At 56.8% G+C, this 18,493-nt stretch overlaps 2 protein-coding genes and 1 long non-coding RNA gene across 7 annotated transcripts in view; 1 reads left to right on the top strand and 2 right to left on the bottom strand.

The window, feature by feature from the left end:
* Positions 1–293: 293 nt before the first annotated feature.
* LOC148774690 (uncharacterized) lies at positions 294–5,756 on the top strand. The gene is made up of 3 exons (XR_016035490.1): positions 294–429; positions 4,206–4,375; positions 5,620–5,756. It is a non-coding gene; the product is annotated as an uncharacterized LOC148774690 (long non-coding RNA).
* On the bottom strand, positions 625–15,426 carry CAMTA2 (calmodulin binding transcription activator 2). Of its 3 annotated transcripts, none has more exons than XM_055404509.2 (22): positions 15,304–15,426; positions 13,926–14,020; positions 13,592–13,695; positions 13,191–13,258; positions 12,972–13,107; positions 12,300–12,386; positions 11,885–12,038; positions 11,402–11,536; positions 9,906–10,846; positions 9,077–9,203; positions 7,392–7,526; positions 5,639–5,754; positions 4,862–5,046; positions 4,488–4,566; positions 4,136–4,358; positions 3,674–3,975; positions 2,400–2,596; positions 1,977–2,160; positions 1,650–1,721; positions 1,178–1,347; positions 930–1,004; positions 625–835 (listed from the first exon to the last, which is right to left on the bottom strand). In XM_055404509.2, exons 2-22 carry the CDS (start codon positions 13,954–13,956, stop codon positions 772–774), a joined length of 3,585 nt encoding a protein of 1,194 aa, XP_055260484.2. In that variant the 5' UTR covers positions 13,957–14,020; positions 15,304–15,426; the 3' UTR covers positions 625–771. The 3 variants fall into 3 exon arrangements, with proteins under 3 accessions (XP_055260484.2, XP_055260493.2, XP_055260501.2); XM_055404518.2 differs by having other exon boundaries at positions 12,300–12,371; positions 15,304–15,425; XM_055404526.2 differs by lacking the exon at positions 12,300–12,386.
* Positions 15,427–15,599: 173 nt separating this feature from the next.
* Positions 15,600–18,493, bottom strand: part of INCA1 (inhibitor of CDK, cyclin A1 interacting protein 1) — a 7,846-nt gene continuing 4,952 nt past the window's right edge. The window contains exons 3-7 of one of the 3 annotated variants that reach the window (XM_088828831.1): positions 17,793–17,906; positions 17,520–17,559; positions 17,058–17,251; positions 16,423–16,588; positions 15,600–16,198 (exon numbers count right to left, since the gene is read on the bottom strand). In XM_088828831.1, the coding sequence (XP_088684957.1) occupies positions 16,052–16,198; positions 16,423–16,588; positions 17,058–17,251; positions 17,520–17,559; positions 17,793–17,906 (661 nt within the window). In that variant the 3' untranslated portion in view covers positions 15,600–16,051. The remainder of the gene's footprint in view (positions 16,199–16,422; positions 16,589–17,057; positions 17,252–17,519; positions 17,560–17,792; positions 17,907–18,493) is intronic. The other 2 variants (XM_055404697.2, XM_088828830.1) reach the window with 2 other exon arrangements.

Genomic DNA, 18,493 nt, shown 5'->3' with positions numbered 1-18,493 from the left:
AGCGATGTTTAATGGCAATTCGTAGAAACCAAGCCCATGCACAAGTAGAAAGTGCTCGTGGAGCCGGCAGGAGGCTCCCGCCGCGCCAGGAACCACAAGCCCGGCCGTGCAGCCCTCCCTGCGGCGCCTTAAATAGATTCTTCACTATACTCTGTATGTTACATTATGTACAAGGCCCCTCCCCTCGGGGATGGGGCATGACTCCGCAGCGCGTTTCTATATACACCTCCGCTTTGGCCCCGAGACTGGTGGCCGGAGTCGGTTGGTTGACGGGGAAAGACAGGGCCAGAAAGGGAGGAAACAGACGCAAACATGCGGAGTCGGGGTGGGGGCACGGTCAGCCCTGAAACACGAGGGGCGCGCGCGTAGCGAAGGCAGAGGTGGGACCGAGGCGGATACATTCTGAGACGCGTCGAACAAATAAATAAGGCAAGTCAGGAAGGGGCCGAGGTGGGCACAGGCAGGGAGGGAGCTGTGGAGAAGGGGCAGGCAGGGCTCCGGAGGTCACAGCTGAAGATGCAGGTATGTGGGGCATGGGTCTTCTGGAGCCGGGGACTAAGAAGGGGGCGCGACCGGGAGAGAAGAGAAGGAGGCAGGGGTGGGAGAGGGAGTTCAGCACTTCGGAGGGGTGGGGGGTGGAGACCCAGGACGGGCTAGCACAGAAGTGACGGGAACGCTGCCGACAGGGGGCTCCCCCTCCCCCAGAGAGCCCTCTCCCTGTTAAGACTGCAAGAAGCGGCCCCCGGTGTGATGAGAAAGGCAGTGGAGAGGTCAGGTGGCCAGCCCGGGTTGGGGAAGCCCTTCCAGCTCCTGGTTCTGCTTCAGTTCCCTCATCCTGCGGAGAGTCAGAGGAAACCGGCCGATTAGGGCGGTGGGATGGGGAGGCGGCGGCAGGGCCCAGTCCTCCCCAGTGAGGGAAAGAGTAGCACCTGTGTCGGCAGCGCCGCAGGAATCGCATGATCTTCCGGGCTGCCTGGTCCTGCTTCTTGGTGAGAAAGGAGCCTCTGGTGGAAGGAAGAAGAGATGAGACCGCACAGGACACTCAGAAATCACCTGCCCTCCACCCCTTAGGGACCTCGGCAGGGCAAGGGGTAGGGGAGGAGCAAGATGATGAGATGGGAGTGCATGGGCAGTGGGCGTGGAAACAGTGGGTGAGCACTGAGGGCTGGGGCCGTACTTGTTGCGGGCAGGCAGGGTCCCCGGGGGCCGGCGGCGGTAGGAGCGGTAGCGCTGCTGGATGAGGACTGCCGCTCGGCGGCTCTGCTGAAATCGCTTCTGTTCGTAGTAGCTTCGGAACTTGCTCTGGATCAGGATGGCCGCCTGGGTCATCTTCTTATACAGTGCAAACTGCAGGGGTGGGGAGGAGGGGCAGGGGCTGACATGGAGGGACAGAGACCCAGACCCCTAAGGGTCACCCCCGACCCCGCTTCCAAGTTCAGTCGATGCAACTCTCTTTCTCTAATCCACACGCTCACGGAAGGAAAGGCTGAATCATCACAGACAGCCTCACACCCAGGTCTCATGTCTAATACCTTAAGTGCAATCCAGGTCAGCTTGTGGAGAGAAAAGGGGAGTTAGGGCTCCTGCAGCATTCTGGTTGCTCTGGGATAGGGGTGAGTGGGTACGCTTTCAAGAGAGGACAGCCTCACCTGTTTGTACTTCCGGTAACAGCGCTGGATCACAGCCGCTGCTACCTCCTGCTGTTCCTTCAGCCGCCGGCCCTAAGTGGCAAGAAGGAAGTCTCAGCACCTGGATCAGTTAGTGGATAGGAATCCTATCTGGATCCTATCAGTGGACAGGAACTGCCCACCTAACTGACATCTGACCTGCTCTTCCAACATGCCTAGGGTCCCTTGACCCTTCACCCTACCCCAGATCTGTCTGGATGATTGCTGTCCTCCCCAAAGTCCTGGGAACCCATCATCTCCTCACTCAAGATTGTGTAATTCATCCCCTGAAGCCCCCAAGCCCCCGACCTTGTATTTTCGGAAGGCTGTCTGGATGACTCGGGCTGCCTCGTACAGTTCCCGCTGCTCATGATCCGACAGGGTCAGCAGGGCAAAGTCACTCTCCATCTTGCCACTGGCAGACGCAGAGAGAAACTCTGCCCAGGAAGGTGCTGGAGGGACAGCCAGGCGACCCCGCTCAAATGGCAGCTCGCTGTAGGGCACAGGGATAAAGGATGTCCTGGACATCTGAAGTCCCTCCTCTCCCACCTGGGCGTTGCTCTGAAGGCAGAGCCCCAGTAACAGGGTCTGGAGGGTGACTTCAGAGCTCGCCAGCCAGGGATTGGCACAATCCCTTCCTCAAAGGCTCTGGCCATAGTGCAGCTTCTTCCCTCACTCTCTCCCTCCCATGTTCCTTTGAAGGATCTGGAGGCTTTGTCCTAAGTTGGTCACCTTGGAGGGGCTGAGCTGGGGAAATGGTCCACGTTCTCCAGGTAGCTGGCCAGCCAGGACATGGTCTCACTGAGCCCCACCGCTCCCGTTCGCTCTCGTATTGTGGCTCCGGCCTCAGACAGCCCAACGAAGTCCTCTCGTTTAATCCGCTCTGGTGTGGCTTCAATGATCTGCTTGGCCAGTGAGATCATGTCCACCTGGATGAAGGAGAAGCTGGGTGAACCTTGAGGGGCCCCCCCAGCTGTTCTTGCTCTGCCAAGGCCATAGCATAAGTTCACTTCCTATCTTTCTCCTATCAGCACAAGACGATGATGCCTCACGGATGGCTGCCCCCATTAACCCTGTCTTTTTTGGCCAGTGTTCCAGGTTCACTTACACTCCTTGGGGTCCCACTCAAGAGGAGCAGGGGGAGGACTGTGTTGGGGCAGCCCTGTGTTGAGACATTGTGGATACCACAGGCTAGGAAGGACGTACAGCACATGGGAATTCAGAAGCTGGGCAAATGAAGGGCTTAGCCTTCCAAGCTGGCTGCCCACTGTCCCTCCCAGCCTGCCCCATGCCAGTTCCCACAGACTTGGTCATGTCTGCCACCCCCTCCTTGAATTCTCCAAGAATCAGCTGAGCGTTTGCCAATTGTGACACCTTACTGAATAGCTCCAGCCTTGCCTCTGCTCCAGCCCTGCAGCCTGTAGCACTTCCTGCTGGTCTCACATAAAGCCACCTACCATGTGGCGTTCTCAAAATCTGTTGCACTTTAGTGCTACCCGGTTAATCCCTTAGTCTCTCTAAAGCAGATATGTCCCAGGCCCTAGAAGAGAAGCAGGCTGCTGCACGCAAAGAGCCACTCTCCACTCTCTCATGGGTTCATTCATTCCACAAGACTGTTAGCTCTTACCATGTGCAAGCCTCCCCCTGCCCCCTGGTTAGTGCCAGACACTTCCGCTTCCATCTTGCCGACTTCTCTGACCTCTTTGCTCCACCCTCCTCCCCGCTTACTGCCATCGCTCTTGTCCCTTTATGGAACAACAGGTAACCCCTACCACCCAGCTCTAATTGAAGATATTCTCCAGAATTTTAACCTCTGAGGTCTCATGACTTCTGAATCCCAAGCTCTGACAATTGTAAGCAGAGGGTTACCTTGCCTGTCCCCAAATGAGGATAAATGACCCCTTCTTCCCAAACTGCCGCCTGGCTCTGCTTCTGTTTCATGTGGTGGCTGGCGTCACCCCAGCCCTGCACCCCCCTCTGCTTGTAGCCCTCCACCTAAGTGGTACCGGGATCACATCCACAGCTGGTGGACTATCGGCTTCCTCGGGAGCAGCCCCACTGTCCAGGGCTGGTGGGAGAGGAGGCGGCGAGGGTGGGGGCCCTCTGGGGTTGGTGGCTTCATAGTCCATGAGGAATAGGGGGGCCTCTGGGGCACCAGAGGAGAGCTGGCCTGGGACCATCTCCATAGTCATCTCAGAGGCTGGCAGAGGAGCAGGGGGAGGACTGCCATCTGGGGCGCTAGAATAGGCCGATGTGACGGAGAAAGTGCCATCCGAGAGCTCTGAAGGTGAGGAGACACTGCTCAGGCCTGCAAGGGGAGGGAAGGGGGTGTGAGCATAAGGCGCCTCCTCGCTCTCCATCTCCCTGGCCTTGCTGCTCTTACCTCCCCATCCCTACCACCTCCTCTCTCCCACCCTCTAACTTTCCCCTGGCCTGTGTTTCCACCAGCATTCCCCTTAAACCCTCACCAGTGTCGGGGCTGGAGGAGGGTGGTGACAGGGCAAGTGGGGGCTCAGCAGAAGCTTCCTGTCTTTGTAGTTCCTCCAGGCAGCGGGCGAGGCGCACATGACCCCGGGAATGAGCCACGGATAGGGGCAGGCGGCCCAGAGAGTCAGGAATGCTCAGCGCCTGTCTGTTCCAACGGAAGAGGAGCACAGCAGCCTCCAGGTGGCCCAGGGCACAAGCCCACATCTGAGGAGAGGGTGGAGGTGAGGCACGGGCCTGTCCTTACTCCTTCCCTGCCTCCCCCAGAGCATCTCCTCTTTGAAGAACTGCTCCCGTTTCCCACCGTTCACGTGCACTAGGAACCAGCATCCTCACCAGAGGGGTGCAGGAGAAGTGGTCCACGTTGAGTGGGTCAACCTCTTGCTCCAAGTCCAAACTTCCCGTCTCCACACTCCTGGAGGGTTTGGGAAAGGGACAGCAGAGACCAGTTAGGGATAAAGGGGGCCCAGTAGGAATTTTGGAATCAAAGGGGCTGGCAAGCACTAAGGTCAGCAAGATGAGCAATCAGATTAATGACTATAAGGAGGTCAAGAAGTCAGCACTGTAAGTCAGAGGACATTAAAACTCCAAGTGCAAACCCTGTTCCAGCCCCCCTTCCTTCCCACAGTGACCCCAGCTCCCATGCAGGCCTCCAGTTCCTCCTCAGTCCCTGACACCCCCCACCCCAACTCCCACCAGCCCCAGCTCACCGCCACTGGCTCAGGGTCTCGATGAGGCGGGCATAGCCCTGGGCAGCGGCCAGGTGCAGAAGGCTCATGCCTCGGAAAGGGCTTCCATGGGCCAGACGCTCAGGAACCCTCCAGGTGGAGCGTGGGATCATGTTCTCTACCAGGACCACCACCCGGGCCTCGAACCCAGGCCCCTGGCCTTCATCCTGCGGTGCACACACCCTCAGGCAGAGACCTGAGCATCCCCAGCCTGGGATGGCCTTAGCCACCCCACCCCTGTCCTCTCAGCTTCCAGTTCTGCCCCCTCCCTACAATTCCCATTCTAGGCTCCCACCACCCTGACCTCTGATGGCTGGTCAGTCCTCCCTGTCCCTCAGGCAGCTTTCTCCAGCAGCCAGACCTCATGCCTGCATGCCCATGTGGTGCTTTCACTTTGGCTCAGATCAGTGCCATGTCCACAGATGGCTTCTCCCCCTCAGAACCTAGAGTCCTCTCCAGCCTTCTTTCCTCAGAGACCTGGAACCCTCAAGAGTACTGAGCCCTGACTTCTTGGATCCCCTCCCCCACCCTCCCCGCCACCCTCCTTCAGACCAGAAATAGTCTGAAGCTTGTCATGCCAAGAGGGTGCCCAGAATAGCCACTCCTGCCACGGGGTGGGGGTGGGAGCAGGGTGATGTCATGGAGAAGGGAAGGGGACTGGCTGGGGCCTGGACAGCGAGGGGAGTCACACACTAGAGCTGATTTCTACAGGAAGACCCTCCCCCTGCTCCCCACTGCAGAGTGCCCTTATGGAGGTACCTGAATTGGAGGGGCGTCAGGAGCCTGGCAGGGGGCCTGCCCAGCTGCTGCGATCTCTGCCATCCGCTTCTCCATCTGCTCCAGTCGCTCCAGGATGGACATCCGGAACTGGTTGTCTGGGGGGAAGAGTGGGCATGGGGGGCTCAATGGGCAGGGTCCAGGGGATGCCCTGGGCAACAAAGCCAGATCCTGTCCCAGGGTCTGAGTGATGAAGACACAAGCATATCCTTTCCTCTTCTCCATACAATGGCCCTTTACCCCCACCCCCCATCTTCCGAATAGAGCCCGCCAGGACCAGTCCTCAGTCTAGGGCTCTTCATACCACGTGTCCACCTAGGACCTGAATGCAGAACCAAGACTGTCTTTCAAGACACAGAGACGGTAGGACTCCCCGCTGGGTGTCCAGCCCTAGTTGCCCCAGATATCTATCTCACACACACACACGCCCCAGATCTCTCACACAAACAAAAATGCACGTGCGTGTACTCTCAGCTTCCTCCCAGGTGGCTTATTTTGTTTCTTCTTGCCCCAGACACTACCTTCGTCCCCCATGCTGGGGCTGAAGGACTTCAGGGTCCCTCCTCTCTGTTAATCACTGCCCCAAAGAACTCAGAGACTGATTTGAAAAGCACCACCCCCTCCTCCTGGCCCCCCGCAGCTGTCCACAAAGAGGATGGAGGGGAGGGGTGGTGACAGAGATGGATGGCCAAGTCCATTTCTCCTCCTCCTCCCCCACCCCATGCACAAATGCACACGCACATATCCCAAGCTATATCTGTCCCTTCCTGAGATCATACAAGGACGAGGAGGGGAGGCAGAAGGGGGTCAGGGCCGTGGGAAAACAAACAGATGGAGGCTGGGGATGTTTTGAGACGCCAGGACAGACGGGCAAGAAGGTAAAGAGGGGATGGTGGGGAGGAGGGTAGAGAGGGCTGAGCAGAGACTCCAGGTATGAGAGCAGAGAGGGGAAGACAAACAAGGGGACGGAGAGGAGAGAAAAAGGGCAAAGGAGAGCTGGGGATGTAGAACGAACAAGCAATAGGGAAGGAAGAGGGGAAGTGAAGACAAAAATCCAAGGAGGAATGGAGATGAGAGAGGCAGGAGACACACAGGAGAGATGGTAAAGCACAGGTTAAACAGGAAGAAACGGAGACAAGGGAACCTCAAGAAAGCAGCAGATGCAGAGAGAAACAATTCTGAAAGCCACAGGAGGGATAACCAGTAAAGAGGACAAACAGCTCTGGATTTAAACAAATACACACACGCATACACACACGTGTATGTATGTGCATCTCTGTGCTGGTATAAGAAGATATATTAAAAGTGGTGTATGTTATTGAGCATTGTTACAGGGAATTTTCATTTTCTACTTTGTGCTTTTCTATAACTTCAAAATTTTCTATAAATAATGCCTGTCTTTATAACTAGAGGGAAAAACCATAGGAAAGTTTAAATACATGTGTAGGCACATACACACTCATGTGTATTCCATGTATGTTGCTCTGCGCTGTCACGGCCCCACCCATGGCCTTGATCCCTTCCTATGGACAGGACAAGTGCTGGGACAAAGCCACCTCCAATGTTTACAGGGAACAGGAGGTGAAGGAAATTTGCTGCTCCTTCAGAAATGAGCAAGGAAGCAGGAGTTGGGAAGATGGGTACAGTGGGGGCAAGGCAGTGGCCACCCAAGTCCAGATGGGCCTAGGAACATGTCATGCTCAAAGGCAGTGGGGTCAGAGGGCTAGCAACTCACCATCCAGTGACAGCCAGTCAAGCTGAGTACTAGGAAGTGACAGGAATCGGCGGGCTCGATACTCAAATAGCACAGATGCAGAAAGGGGCCCCTCACGCCCTGCCACCTGCAGAGACACCAGCCCAACTTCATGGGCTGGGGAGGGCAAGAATTAGTGAGATGGCTCTCTTTCCTGGGCTCCTTCACCAGAGCCACAGGTGGTCCTTCCACATCCACCTCCCCTACCTGCCCTGTTGTGGCCCCAGAGGCCCCTGGCTCCAGTGGGCTTGGCTCTAAGTGGGGAGGGAATCCCTTCATTTGAGAACTTAATAGCTCCTCTGGGCCAGAGACCCCTTGGGTTCCAGACCCTGTAGTTAAGGATGTTGTTCAGCACCAAGTTATAGAAGCAGAGAGTCAAGAGATACCTATGGGTGGTTTAGTCACGAAGTTGTGTCTGACTCTTGTGACCCCATGGACTGTATAGCCCTCCAGGCTCCTCTTTCCGTGGGACTTTCCAGGCAAGAGTACTGGAGTGGGTTGCCATTTCCTTCTCCAGGGAATCTCCCTGAGCCAGGAATTGAACCTGGGTCTTCTGCACTGCAGGTAGATTTTTTACCGACTGAGCCAGATGGAGGTAGGTGTGTAGAGATACCTATACATATAAACAATTTGATGATGGTAAAATCTCTTATCTCCTAAGATCAAGGTCCAGAGGCCTTAACTCTGTTACTAAGATGGGAGAAATGAATTAGCTGCTCACCAACAGAGTCAAGTGAGAGCGGTGTCCCAGGATCTCAATATCTATAGCCTTGAGGATGAAGCCACCAGGCCCTTGTCCCAGGATTAGAGGCTGAGACTCCCAATTCCCAATGTCTCTGGTCTCAGCCCCTCTCCTGCCATCCACCACTGAACAGGGCTGCTGAGACTCGGGGAGGACACACTGATAGCAAAGCTGTTGATGTGTCACACCAGTGGTCCTTGGGGTCCCACAACAACACTGCTGAGTGTCAGGTGAGGGGCAAAGGGGGTGGCAAAAGGGCAGAGATGAATCTTGGCAATGACATCCAGACCAGTGCTGTCCAAAAGAATTTTCCTCAGTGTTGGAGACATCCTGCATCTGCACTGTCCCCCAGGGGAGCACGAGCACATGTGGTCACTGAGCAGCAAAGTGTGGTCAGTGTGATGGCAGAGCTGAACTTGAAACTTCACTTAATCTTAACTATTAATTTCAATAGGCACACGTGGCTCATGGCTACCATACTGGACAGCACAGGTCTTGAAGCCAATGACCCTCGGTCTCAGAACTGGTTGAAGAAGATCAACATCTCTCCCTTCTCATTCTCCCAAGAGACTCTCCCTGGACTGGAGTCAGTGGGCCTGGAGAGGCATGAGAGTCCCCTTGGGTCAAATGGCTGATCTTACAGAAGGGGAGACCAAGGTCCTATGAAAAGAGTAGGCTTATTCAAGACCACTCGTCAGCTCAGCAGTACATTCGTGGATTAGAAGCTAGACCTTCTGACACCTCAGCTCAGACTCATCTGCCTGCTGGGGGGCGATGGCAGGGGGGCAACCACCCGGCTCAGCCCCAGGACTGGATGAGGTGGTTATGGTCTCAGGAAAAACCCAACACGTTTGTTCCCAGTGCTTCCTGGGAGTCCTAATAGTCATGTCTTAGTCCCTTCCCCTACCACCCCCAGCCCCCATACCGGGACAGTAGCAGCGTAAGACACCAGGCTGGACGAGTGAGGCTGGCACTGCGATGTGATCAAAGACACAGGAGTAATGCTCGGCCGCCTCTGTCCAAGGTCCTGTGATGAGCACCTTGACCCCACCCTGCAGGCAGAAGTCAGAGAGCCATGTGACCGAGGCTCTCTCTGCTGGGTATAATTACTCACTCCTTCATTCATTCAGACCCTAAGAGAGGACCCAGTGCCCTCTGTACACCCCAGGGTCTGGGGTACAGGGATTGGACATGGAGTGGAGTGAGATCCACCCACTGTCCTTTCTCTCCACACTCCTGCCCTCTACTTGAATCTGCCAGAAACAGGGAACTGATTGCCTCCCCCAAGGCTATCATCCCATTTGCAGATAGCTATCACTGGGAGGAAGTCTTTTCTTGGGGCCCCCCCGTACCCCCATAGAAGTTCCTGCTTTCTATCTCTGGGGCAGCACAAAGCAGAACTTCACTGCTGAATACAGTCTTTCAGCTTCTCAAAGTCTGCCATCACATCCCAGTTGGGTTTTTTCTTCTTCAGGCTCAACTATCCCAGGCCCTCCCCACCCCACCCAGTCACCAAAGGAACGAAGTCCCCTGGGGCACTTGAGGGACTCACACAACCACAAGTCACAGGTAGAAGGAAGAGGGAGGGAAAAAGGGGTAGTTAAGAAGGCCTGTGAAAACTGTTAAGAAGCTACACTCTATGTAAAGATAGAGGCTGGGAAGAGAACTAAGCAGCCATGGATGCTGAGGGAAACTAGGTCATGGACCATAGGGTGAGAGTGATGCAGGAGGAAGGAGAGAAGTCTGAGATTCACCTCTGGGTAGGACCACTCTGGGGAGAAGTCTGTGATGGTGCTGAGAGCAGGAGAGAGCTGGGGGGCAGGGGCAGGGCCACTCGGAGCTTCATCACTGATGAGTTCTCCCATGAGGTCCGGGAATGATGAGAGACTGAAGGGCTCCAGTTCGCTGGCCCCCCCAGCTCCTCCAAACAAGGCCTCCCCTCTTCCTACTCTGCCCGATGGCTCCAGAGGGGCAGGTGAGGGTGGGGGTGAAGGAGGGCGTGAAGGTACGGCTGGGGCAGCCCCCTGGGCCTTGAGCTCCTCTCCACTGTCATCATCCTGAATGAAGAAGCAGTTTCCCCTTCTCCCGCCGGCTCCGGACTGTGGAGGGAGACCCCGGGCGGCCACCTGGGGCTCCAGGGCAGCAGCAGGCTCAAGCGCTGGACAGGGGGTATGGGCGGCCTCGGCCTCGGGGAAGTCTGGGCTCACCCCCTGACCCCCTCCATATGTCTGGCCCCTCTGTGGGCTGTTGAGAAAACGATCAGGATCAAAGGCAGGGCTCGGAGGGGCTGGCGGGGCCGAGGGCTCAGAGCCCACAACCACAGCCAGGCTCATGGGAGGCCTCGGATCGGCCTGTGGAGCCAAGTGCCTGGTGGGCGTCAAGCCCCCGGCTCGCTGCTCCAGTCCTGTCAGGAGGAGGATGGCAGTGCCTCCTCTGGAAGAACCCCCTCGGGAGGTGGGAGGGCTCGGTCTGATCTCGAGGGGTTCCGCAAAGCCGGAGGAAGAGGACGAAGAGGAAGAGGACGATGGGGAGGTATGTGCCTTGGGGAGCTCTGGGGGAAGCGGGGCTATCAGTGGAGGCGGCTCAGGGGGATGGGGGTGGGGGACAGAGGTCAGGGTTAAAGCTTGGGGATCCACTTTGGGAGAGATGATGCGGTGTTTCGTGCTGCTGCATTTGTGGGTGAGGCTCCCAGAACCTGGAGTGGAAGGGGTGGTGGGGAGAGAAGGGGTAAGACACATCTCTCTCCAGCCCTCCCTTGCTGGAAGCTGTCATGCATTTCCTGAGAAGTCACTACATACCAGAGGTGTCATACTGTTTGTGGCCACTGGGAGGCGGCAGAAATATTTTTCCTCCCCCACCCTCCCTTTGGAGGAACACTGCAGGGGAGGATCCAGGGCTTGGGGGGATAGCTGAGAGCAATAGGTGAAAGCATAGAAAAAGGACAAAAGAACAGAACCAAGGTGGTGCCAACTAAGAATAAGGTTAAGCCTGTGTGTAAGTGGTAGTGCTGGGGTGTCCAGGAACTGCTAAAGGAAGAAAGCAAACAGAGAGCCCAGTCTGCCAGGAATAAGTAAAAGGAACTAGGCAGTATTCAGACGGGAAGGCCTCTGCTCATCTGGCCCATCTTTCTGGAACATGCAAAAGTCATGCAAATAAGCACGCAAATCCCAATAAGACAGATACCTCCCTGGTGTGAGTAAGGGCAGACCAGCGAGAAGGGAGGAGGGTTCCAAGGTCAGGGGTCACTCACCAAGGCCCCCACTGCAGAGACAGGCGTGGGTTCGGGGTGCAGGCTTGGTCGGGTGGGTGTCTAGGATCTGCTGCACCAGCTGCTCTACGGAGAACTCCTCTGTTCCGTTTCCACAGCTCCACTTGATGCCATGAACTGGAGAAGAGTTGGGGGGAAGTGCTGTGGGATCCCCCATAAAATAGGCCCCAGAGAACTCTGATGGCTCCCGCAAGCACCTGAGATGCTCTGAGACTTTCAGCCAGAGGAACAGCAGCCAGAAGCCCCCAGACTCCTCCTACCTGGAGCTCACAGCTGCCCTCCATAATCGAACACCTTAGATCACACCAGGAACCCTGGTACCCACCCACCCACCCAGGAAAGAAGCCTCCTGGCTTGGGGCGACATGGTCACCCCACAGGCTCCTGAGTATAGAAACCTGGCTGCCATGGGAGGTCCCTGGGTCCACTCTCCCCTTGGAGCTCTGTCCTGGCCCTGTTCCCTTACACATGGGTTTCAGCTGTCCCAAGAGCTCCTCCCGGGACCACTTTAGCCATTCTCGGCGGTCGCTGCTGATGGAACAAAAGATGGGGCTGCAGCCCTTTCCACAGTCCTCCAGGGCCGGGACGTTCAGGTAGTGCACAAGCACGATGTCAGGGTTCTGTGGGCACAAGGGTACACACAGAGCGCTATGGGGTCCTGATGTCTAGGGGCTTGGCCTCCTTGTCCTCACTTTCTCCCCAGACACCCCTAGCCTCACCCTCCCAAGTTCTGGCTCTCTCCATCCCCAAACCCCTTTCTCTTCTTCCCAGTCTCCTTTCCACACTCAGAACCTCGTTATCCTTCCCCTTCATTCCTGCAGACCCCCACCTCCCTCAAAGAGCCAGGTAGACTCTGTCTCCCTGGGCCCTTCCGTCCTCACCTGGAGCAGCCAGTAGCAGCGCCGATGGAATGTGGGGACGATGGAAGAGTGAACGTAGCAGCCATAGAGACACTGCCAGGAGACAGGCTGGGGTGGGGGGAGGGCTAGTCTGCTCCCCAACTCTTCCTCTGTTCAGTCCCTTTGCAGGAATCCCAATCTTGCCACCAGTTCCTCTTTAACCCTTACCCACCCCATCTATTCCCCACACCTTTCAAAACCCAGCACCCAAGCCACCCCACAGTGAAGAGGAGGGGACAGTGGGGGCAGGACCTTACAACAAGGACCAGATTTGAGACATGGGACTATCCAGAAATCAGAGGGCAGGGCAGTAACACATCTGAGATGAGGAGCAATGATTTGAGAGAAGAGAAACCTGTGCTTTGAGGTACTAAGTACTGTCAGACCCCTACGGGAAATGCAAGAGAAGTGAGGGGATTGGGCATCTGCAGCCTCCAGGGGGAGGCGTGGCCTAAGTCCTGGAGAATTGGGTCATGGAGGGAAAGCAGAGAGTGGGCTGAGCAACCACCCAGCTGATCCAAAGTGAGTGAGAAGCGAAGAGTGACTGACTGGGAGGGTGGTAGGCAGAGAAGGTCACCAAGCCCTGGCAGGGCTGGAACACAGCTCTTGGGGAAAAGCAGGGGAGAGAGCAGGTGTGCTGGAGGCCTTGTTTACCTCCATGCCCTGGACCTTCAGCTTCATGTGGTCTTCTCGGGTGGTCTTCCCATCCTTCCGCTTCTTCCAGAGGTAACCATCCTTCCGGTATTTCACCTTCTTGCGGTTGTAGAGGATAATGGAGCCATTCTGAGGCCTGACAAGGGAAAGGACTGGCCTTGAGTACTGTGGACAGAACCTAGGACCTCTGCTACTCCCCATCTTCACAAAGCTTCTCACCTTGTCTTGGGGGCACAGGATAGCCACTCGTCATGCTTCTCAAAGGTGATCAAGTAGGATGCAATCTCCTGGAGGAGAAGAGGCACTCAGGTGGGGGTCCCCTTCCCAAAGTCTCAGCCTGGCCTCTTGGGCCTCCTCATCTATACCTCATGGATAACGGCATCCCTGGAGGACAAGTGCTGAGCACAGTGCTCTGTTTGTAGGAAATACTTTGTAAGTGGTAGCATTTATACACAGTGATAGCATAAGCCAAGGAGAAGTGAGCTCCTACGCGAGATGCAGGTCTTTATAGCTCTCCTGTGATCCCCAAAGAGCCTAGAGAGTGCTGAAAGGCACAGAGGGGAACTCCTCCAGCCTGCTAGGCCCTGCTGAGCCCCAATCCCCCAGGCTCCCTAGAAAACCTCATTTGTATTCCACCGGAGCCGCTCTGGAGGCAGCAGCGGGCAGCGAGGAAGACACTCCAGCAGCTTCTTGGGGAGAAATATCTTCAGGTGGTGGCTGTTCTCTAGAGTAGATGAGAAGGGAGGGCTTAGTGTGAGACATCCCCGTGAGAGCCCAGGGGAAAAGGGCCGAATCCAGAGCACTAGGGTGCGGGGTGGGGTGGTGGGCTGAGGGGGTGGTGCTGGTGAATGAAATGATGCCAAGGAGAGCGGGGATCCAAGAATGAGAAGGTCACCACCACTTGGGGGAAATAAAAGGCTGTGCCCAACCTGGAAACCTGGACTGTGAACTCACCAGCAACCTCGGTGGTGTCCTTGGTATTCATGGTGAGGGCTCCAGGGGGCAAGGTCACCCCCGGCCTGAGAGGCCGGGGGGAGGGGGAGTCTGTGCTGGGAAGGGAGAGAACACGGTCATGGCAGAAGCCCCCACACTATCAAGGATGAGGAGAATGAGGTGGGAGACCTGGTACAGAACTGGGTCCTGATATCTGAGGAAGCCAGAGAAAGGGGCTGGACTGTGATGTCAGAGTACAGCCAGGGGATGGAGGAGAGGGAGAACCCAGACATGGTGCCAGGAACCAACACGAGTGGGAGACACAACAGAACAGAATAATCAGGAAGAGACCGGCGGGGTGGGGGAGGGGAGAAGGCCGGCGGGGGTCCGGCGTTTACAGCCCTGGCTCTTGCAAGGCTGGAGCAGAAGTGGGGTCAGACCCTGGGGTTAGGACTCAGAGCATCCGGTCCTTGAAGGATGGTTTGACAAATGAGAGCCTGGATGTTGGGGGGAGGGCAGGAGTTCTAAGTCCGGGTAGAGAGCTAGGCCTTAAAAGACACACCCTGAGTTCCTTCTCTTTGATTTTTCCAAGGGGAAGGGCAGATCTGACAACTGATCTTAACCTCCACCCTTTTCTCCAGATTGGTGGGGCCTGAGTAGAACCTGGTTTAGAAACCCAGGACCCAGCTATCCAGCCCCAGGTCAACCCATCCTCCACCCTGAGGCTGACCGCCCTGTCCACCCCACCGTACCTCTATCCCCAAAGCCTCTGCTTCCCTCGGCCTCCAGGCCTATCCTACCCCATCTAGCACTCTGGCTCCAGCCTGAGCCCCCACCCTCCTGGGGGAACAGATGGAAGCTGGAGGATGCTCTCAGCGCGGGCTCCACCAGGTGTCTGGGAATGGAGAGGGGGAAGAGGCCCGTCCGAGCACGACTGTGAGCCCTGGAGCCTGGGTTGGGGTAAGGACTCCGCCCTAGGGCGCAGGTGCGCAGTCCGGGATGGGCAGCCCGCCAGGGTGCGGAGCGGGCCCGGGGGCGGCCCCCCCAGGAGGGGCGGTGGTCAGCGGAGACGCTCCGAGGTGGGAGGGTCCCGCCTCCCGCCCGCACGGAGGGATGTCCTGGAGAAGCTGCGGAGCTGAGTCCGCGGGCTCGTGGAGAGCAAGGGGCAGGGCAGGTGCCGGGGTGCGGGGGTCCCCGGGACGGTCCGGCCCGGCAGGTCTGCCGTGGGGCCCTCCGCCGAGAGGCGCCCCCTGGCGCGGGGGAGGAGGACGGAAGCGGGGAGTGAGGGCGAACCCGGGAGAGCGCCGGTGGTCCCCGGCGCGGTGCGCCAAGTCAGGGCTCTGGAGCTGCGCCCCCTGGCGCGGGGGCGGAGAGGCGGGCGAGAGGCCCCAGCTCTTACCTCCCGGGGTCCCGCGGGTGACGGCGGCAGCGGCCATTCTACCCCACACCGACCCCCCCCAGCGCCGGCTGACAGCGGCGTCCGACGTCACTGCGCACGGGGCGGGGCTTCCCAATTAAGGGGATGGGGGTCGGGACGGGGACCTGGGGGTCAGCACACGTCTGGCTCTGGGTGGGGCGCTGGCCGGAGGGACTCGGCTTCCAGGACCGCGAGCCAGGCAGAGGGAAGGGCTGCCGGGAAGTCCCAGAAGGGGCGGCAGCGCTGAGGGGCAGGATGCGGGGTCCTGGAGGCGGAAGCTCCGCCGACTGACGTGACCTCGGCCCGGAGAGCCGGGTGGGGAACACTGGAGCGGGCAGGACTAAGTTTTCGGGTACAACTCCTTCAATTTGGGGTTATCAGCCCAACTTTATTTTGACAGGGTCATCGTGAAGCTGAAAGGAGCCCTCCCTCCCCATAAGCCTCCCCATCACTACATCGCGGAGAGAAAGACAACTCTGGGCTCCACTTGCTTGCTTTTTAATAACAGAACGAAAAAACAGAATAGTGGCAGGGAGCCTTGGGGGGCTCCTCTGAGAGTGGAGAGGGGAGGCCATCGGGCCTGTTCATGCCTAGTTCAGAGGCGGGGAGAGGAAGATGGGAGAGGCCAAGGAAAGGAGGAATGCCTTGATGTCCAAAATACTGAAGATTCCAGCTCCCAATCCTGGGCCCCTGAGGCACGGCCAACGTCTTGGGTTTGGACAGTTTCTCCCTACTCCTCAGACTGCAGTTCCACCCCCCAGGGATAGTAAAAGGGGTTCCTAGTGGCTGTGACAGCGCTGAAGGAGCCCATAGAACCCAGCTGCCTGGAGAGACAAGACCCCTCCTGGCCCAGGGGACTCCAGGGAGACCAAAGCAGCTGTAAGAAAAAAATAAAAAGGGGGAGAAAAAAAAAGAAACAATAGGTCTTCAGATTTCGTAGGCCCCAAACCCAGGTACCCACAAGTCTCAGGATCTGGCCTACTTTACTTTTGTTCCTCTTACATCCAGCTATCCCATGTGGCTCTTGGCTTCCCCTGTCTCCCCATGCAAGACCAGGGGCCCACATCACCACCCACCAAAGTCCTCTTCAGCCATCCATACCTGGGCCCTGCCAGAAGTGAGGAAGTGGTCCTCCTCCTGTGGATAGTCTGCCCTCTCCTCTTCCTGATCAGGGTGTTCTGTGGCGCTGGGGAAGCCACAGCGATCACTGCCAACCAGCAGAGGCCCAGATGCAGGCCCAGAGCTGCCCCACTGGGCCTTTTTCAGTCTGTGGAAACGTAAAGCTTAGGAAGGAGGGGCCTGGAGGCCAGGCTTCCTGTCTCTCCATTCTTCATCTTCCCACCCTAAACTAGTTCCTGCTGGGACCCAGGAGTGCTATCATTTGACTTCCAACTCTCCACTTCCAAGCTTCTGCTCCCCTCAGACTGAAGTAGTTTCCCATCCAGGAGCTCAGAGGTGACCTCTAGCTCTGTACCATCCTCCAGTTCTGTGGAGTGCTTTCCTGCCTTCAGTGACCCACTGAAGGGTTCCACTCCTTTCAGCTCAGGTGACTAATCCCCCATTGCTTCATTCCCTCCTCCTTCCCATATTATGGGAAACTTTGCTTCAATCTCACCAAGACCATGGCACACTCGCAAGCAGCCTCCAATTCCCTCAAAGCTCTCCACCTCTTCCTTAGTTCAAGCCACCCTGTCCCCATACCGTTTGGCTCCCAGAGCCCAGAGGTCTCTCCTTACTCGTTGATGCTTCTCTGTCGCCTCCTTAGATCCTCCAAGTGATGAGTGACTGCCCTTACCCGGGCTGGGATGCCCCCATATCCCTGCTGCATTCCTCCCGAATGTGGCCTCCTCCTTTTTCTTCTGCAGAGCACCTCAGGAGGTGGGAGTCCCTCAGGGCCATACTGGCCAGGCTGGGAGCAACCAGTGGCTCTCTGTACCAGATAATGGGGAGAGGGAGCTACAAGGCAGAACTGAATTTCTTGGGGGAGCTGGGACTGAAATAGGGAAACAGGGGTCTTGGGAAGACCAGATTACAAAAACATGACTGTGATCTGGAAAACATGATGACTGATTCATAGGAAGGAGGGCCTGCTCAGTGCACTAGCTGGGGGAGACCAGAGGGAAGGGAGAATAAGGGGAGCTGGGGATGGGATGGCAGTGGGTGTGATCTTAACCAAGAAGTGTCAAAGGGCATCATACCGGCAGGGGTGGGGTGAACTGTTCCTCCATCCAGGTGGGGCTGTAAAGCACATAAAGGGGGCTAAGTGCAAAGAGAATATCCCTATTCATGTTGTTTCTCTAACAACCTCTCCCAACCACCTACCTGGCATTAGGAGCTACCACGTCCATCACTTGGTGGGGCAGTTATCCGGAGACTAGGGCTTATTGCTACCGTAAGGCTTTATGGTAGTTTAAAGTTATACAGCCTCCCCTCCCCACCTCCAGTTAGTCCCGTTTCTCCATTTCTCCCACCTGGGCCTTTGACTAAGATTCTCCCAGAAGGTGTCTCCATAGCGCTGGGGTGTCATTCTGAGGCTCTGGGAAGGCAAGCAGGGGGGTGGAGATCGGCTGACCACCCTAGAACACCTGAGGTGAGGACAAGGTAGGCTCAGGTCTGGCTCTTCCCTTACAGCACCTATTCTCTCCAGGGATTCAGGAGTCTTATCTTACCACAGGACGACACAGCTGCCCAGGCTCCCTCACGCCATGTCCTCCCTTATCCATTTTAGATGAGAAAGGTGGTGAAGACTTTGATTTGAAAGGAGGTTGGAGCTGGAGTGAGCATGGAGATTAGCAATTGTCTGAGCCTCAGATCTCACTGAATCTCAAACTTCTACACCCCACAACCAGAGAACATCATGCTTAGCAAGCAGGGCTGTTACAGAGGGAGGCCCCGACTATTCAAGTGATTTAACAGGTTCCTTTCAGTCAATGCAAGGATCCAGGAGAGCAGAGTCTCTGTTCACTCCTGCTATATCTCCCCATCTCAGAAGCACTAGGGGCTACCCTAGTTGCTCAGTGGTAAAGAATCTGCCTGCCAAGCAGGAGATGTGGGTTCGATCCCTGGGTCAGGAAGATCCCCTGGAGAAGGAAATGGCAACCCACTCCAGTATTCTTGCCTGCAAAAATGCCATGGTCAGAGAAGCCTGGTGGGCTACAGTCCATGGGGTCAC

The sequence above is a fragment of the Moschus berezovskii genome, chromosome 20, assembly GCF_049115385.1.
Source record: "Moschus berezovskii isolate FMDL1 chromosome 20, NW_MosBer_1.0, whole genome shotgun sequence".
Lineage (NCBI taxonomy): Eukaryota > Metazoa > Chordata > Mammalia > Artiodactyla > Moschidae > Moschus > Moschus berezovskii.
This window is presented reverse-complemented; position numbering and strand designations above follow the sequence as displayed.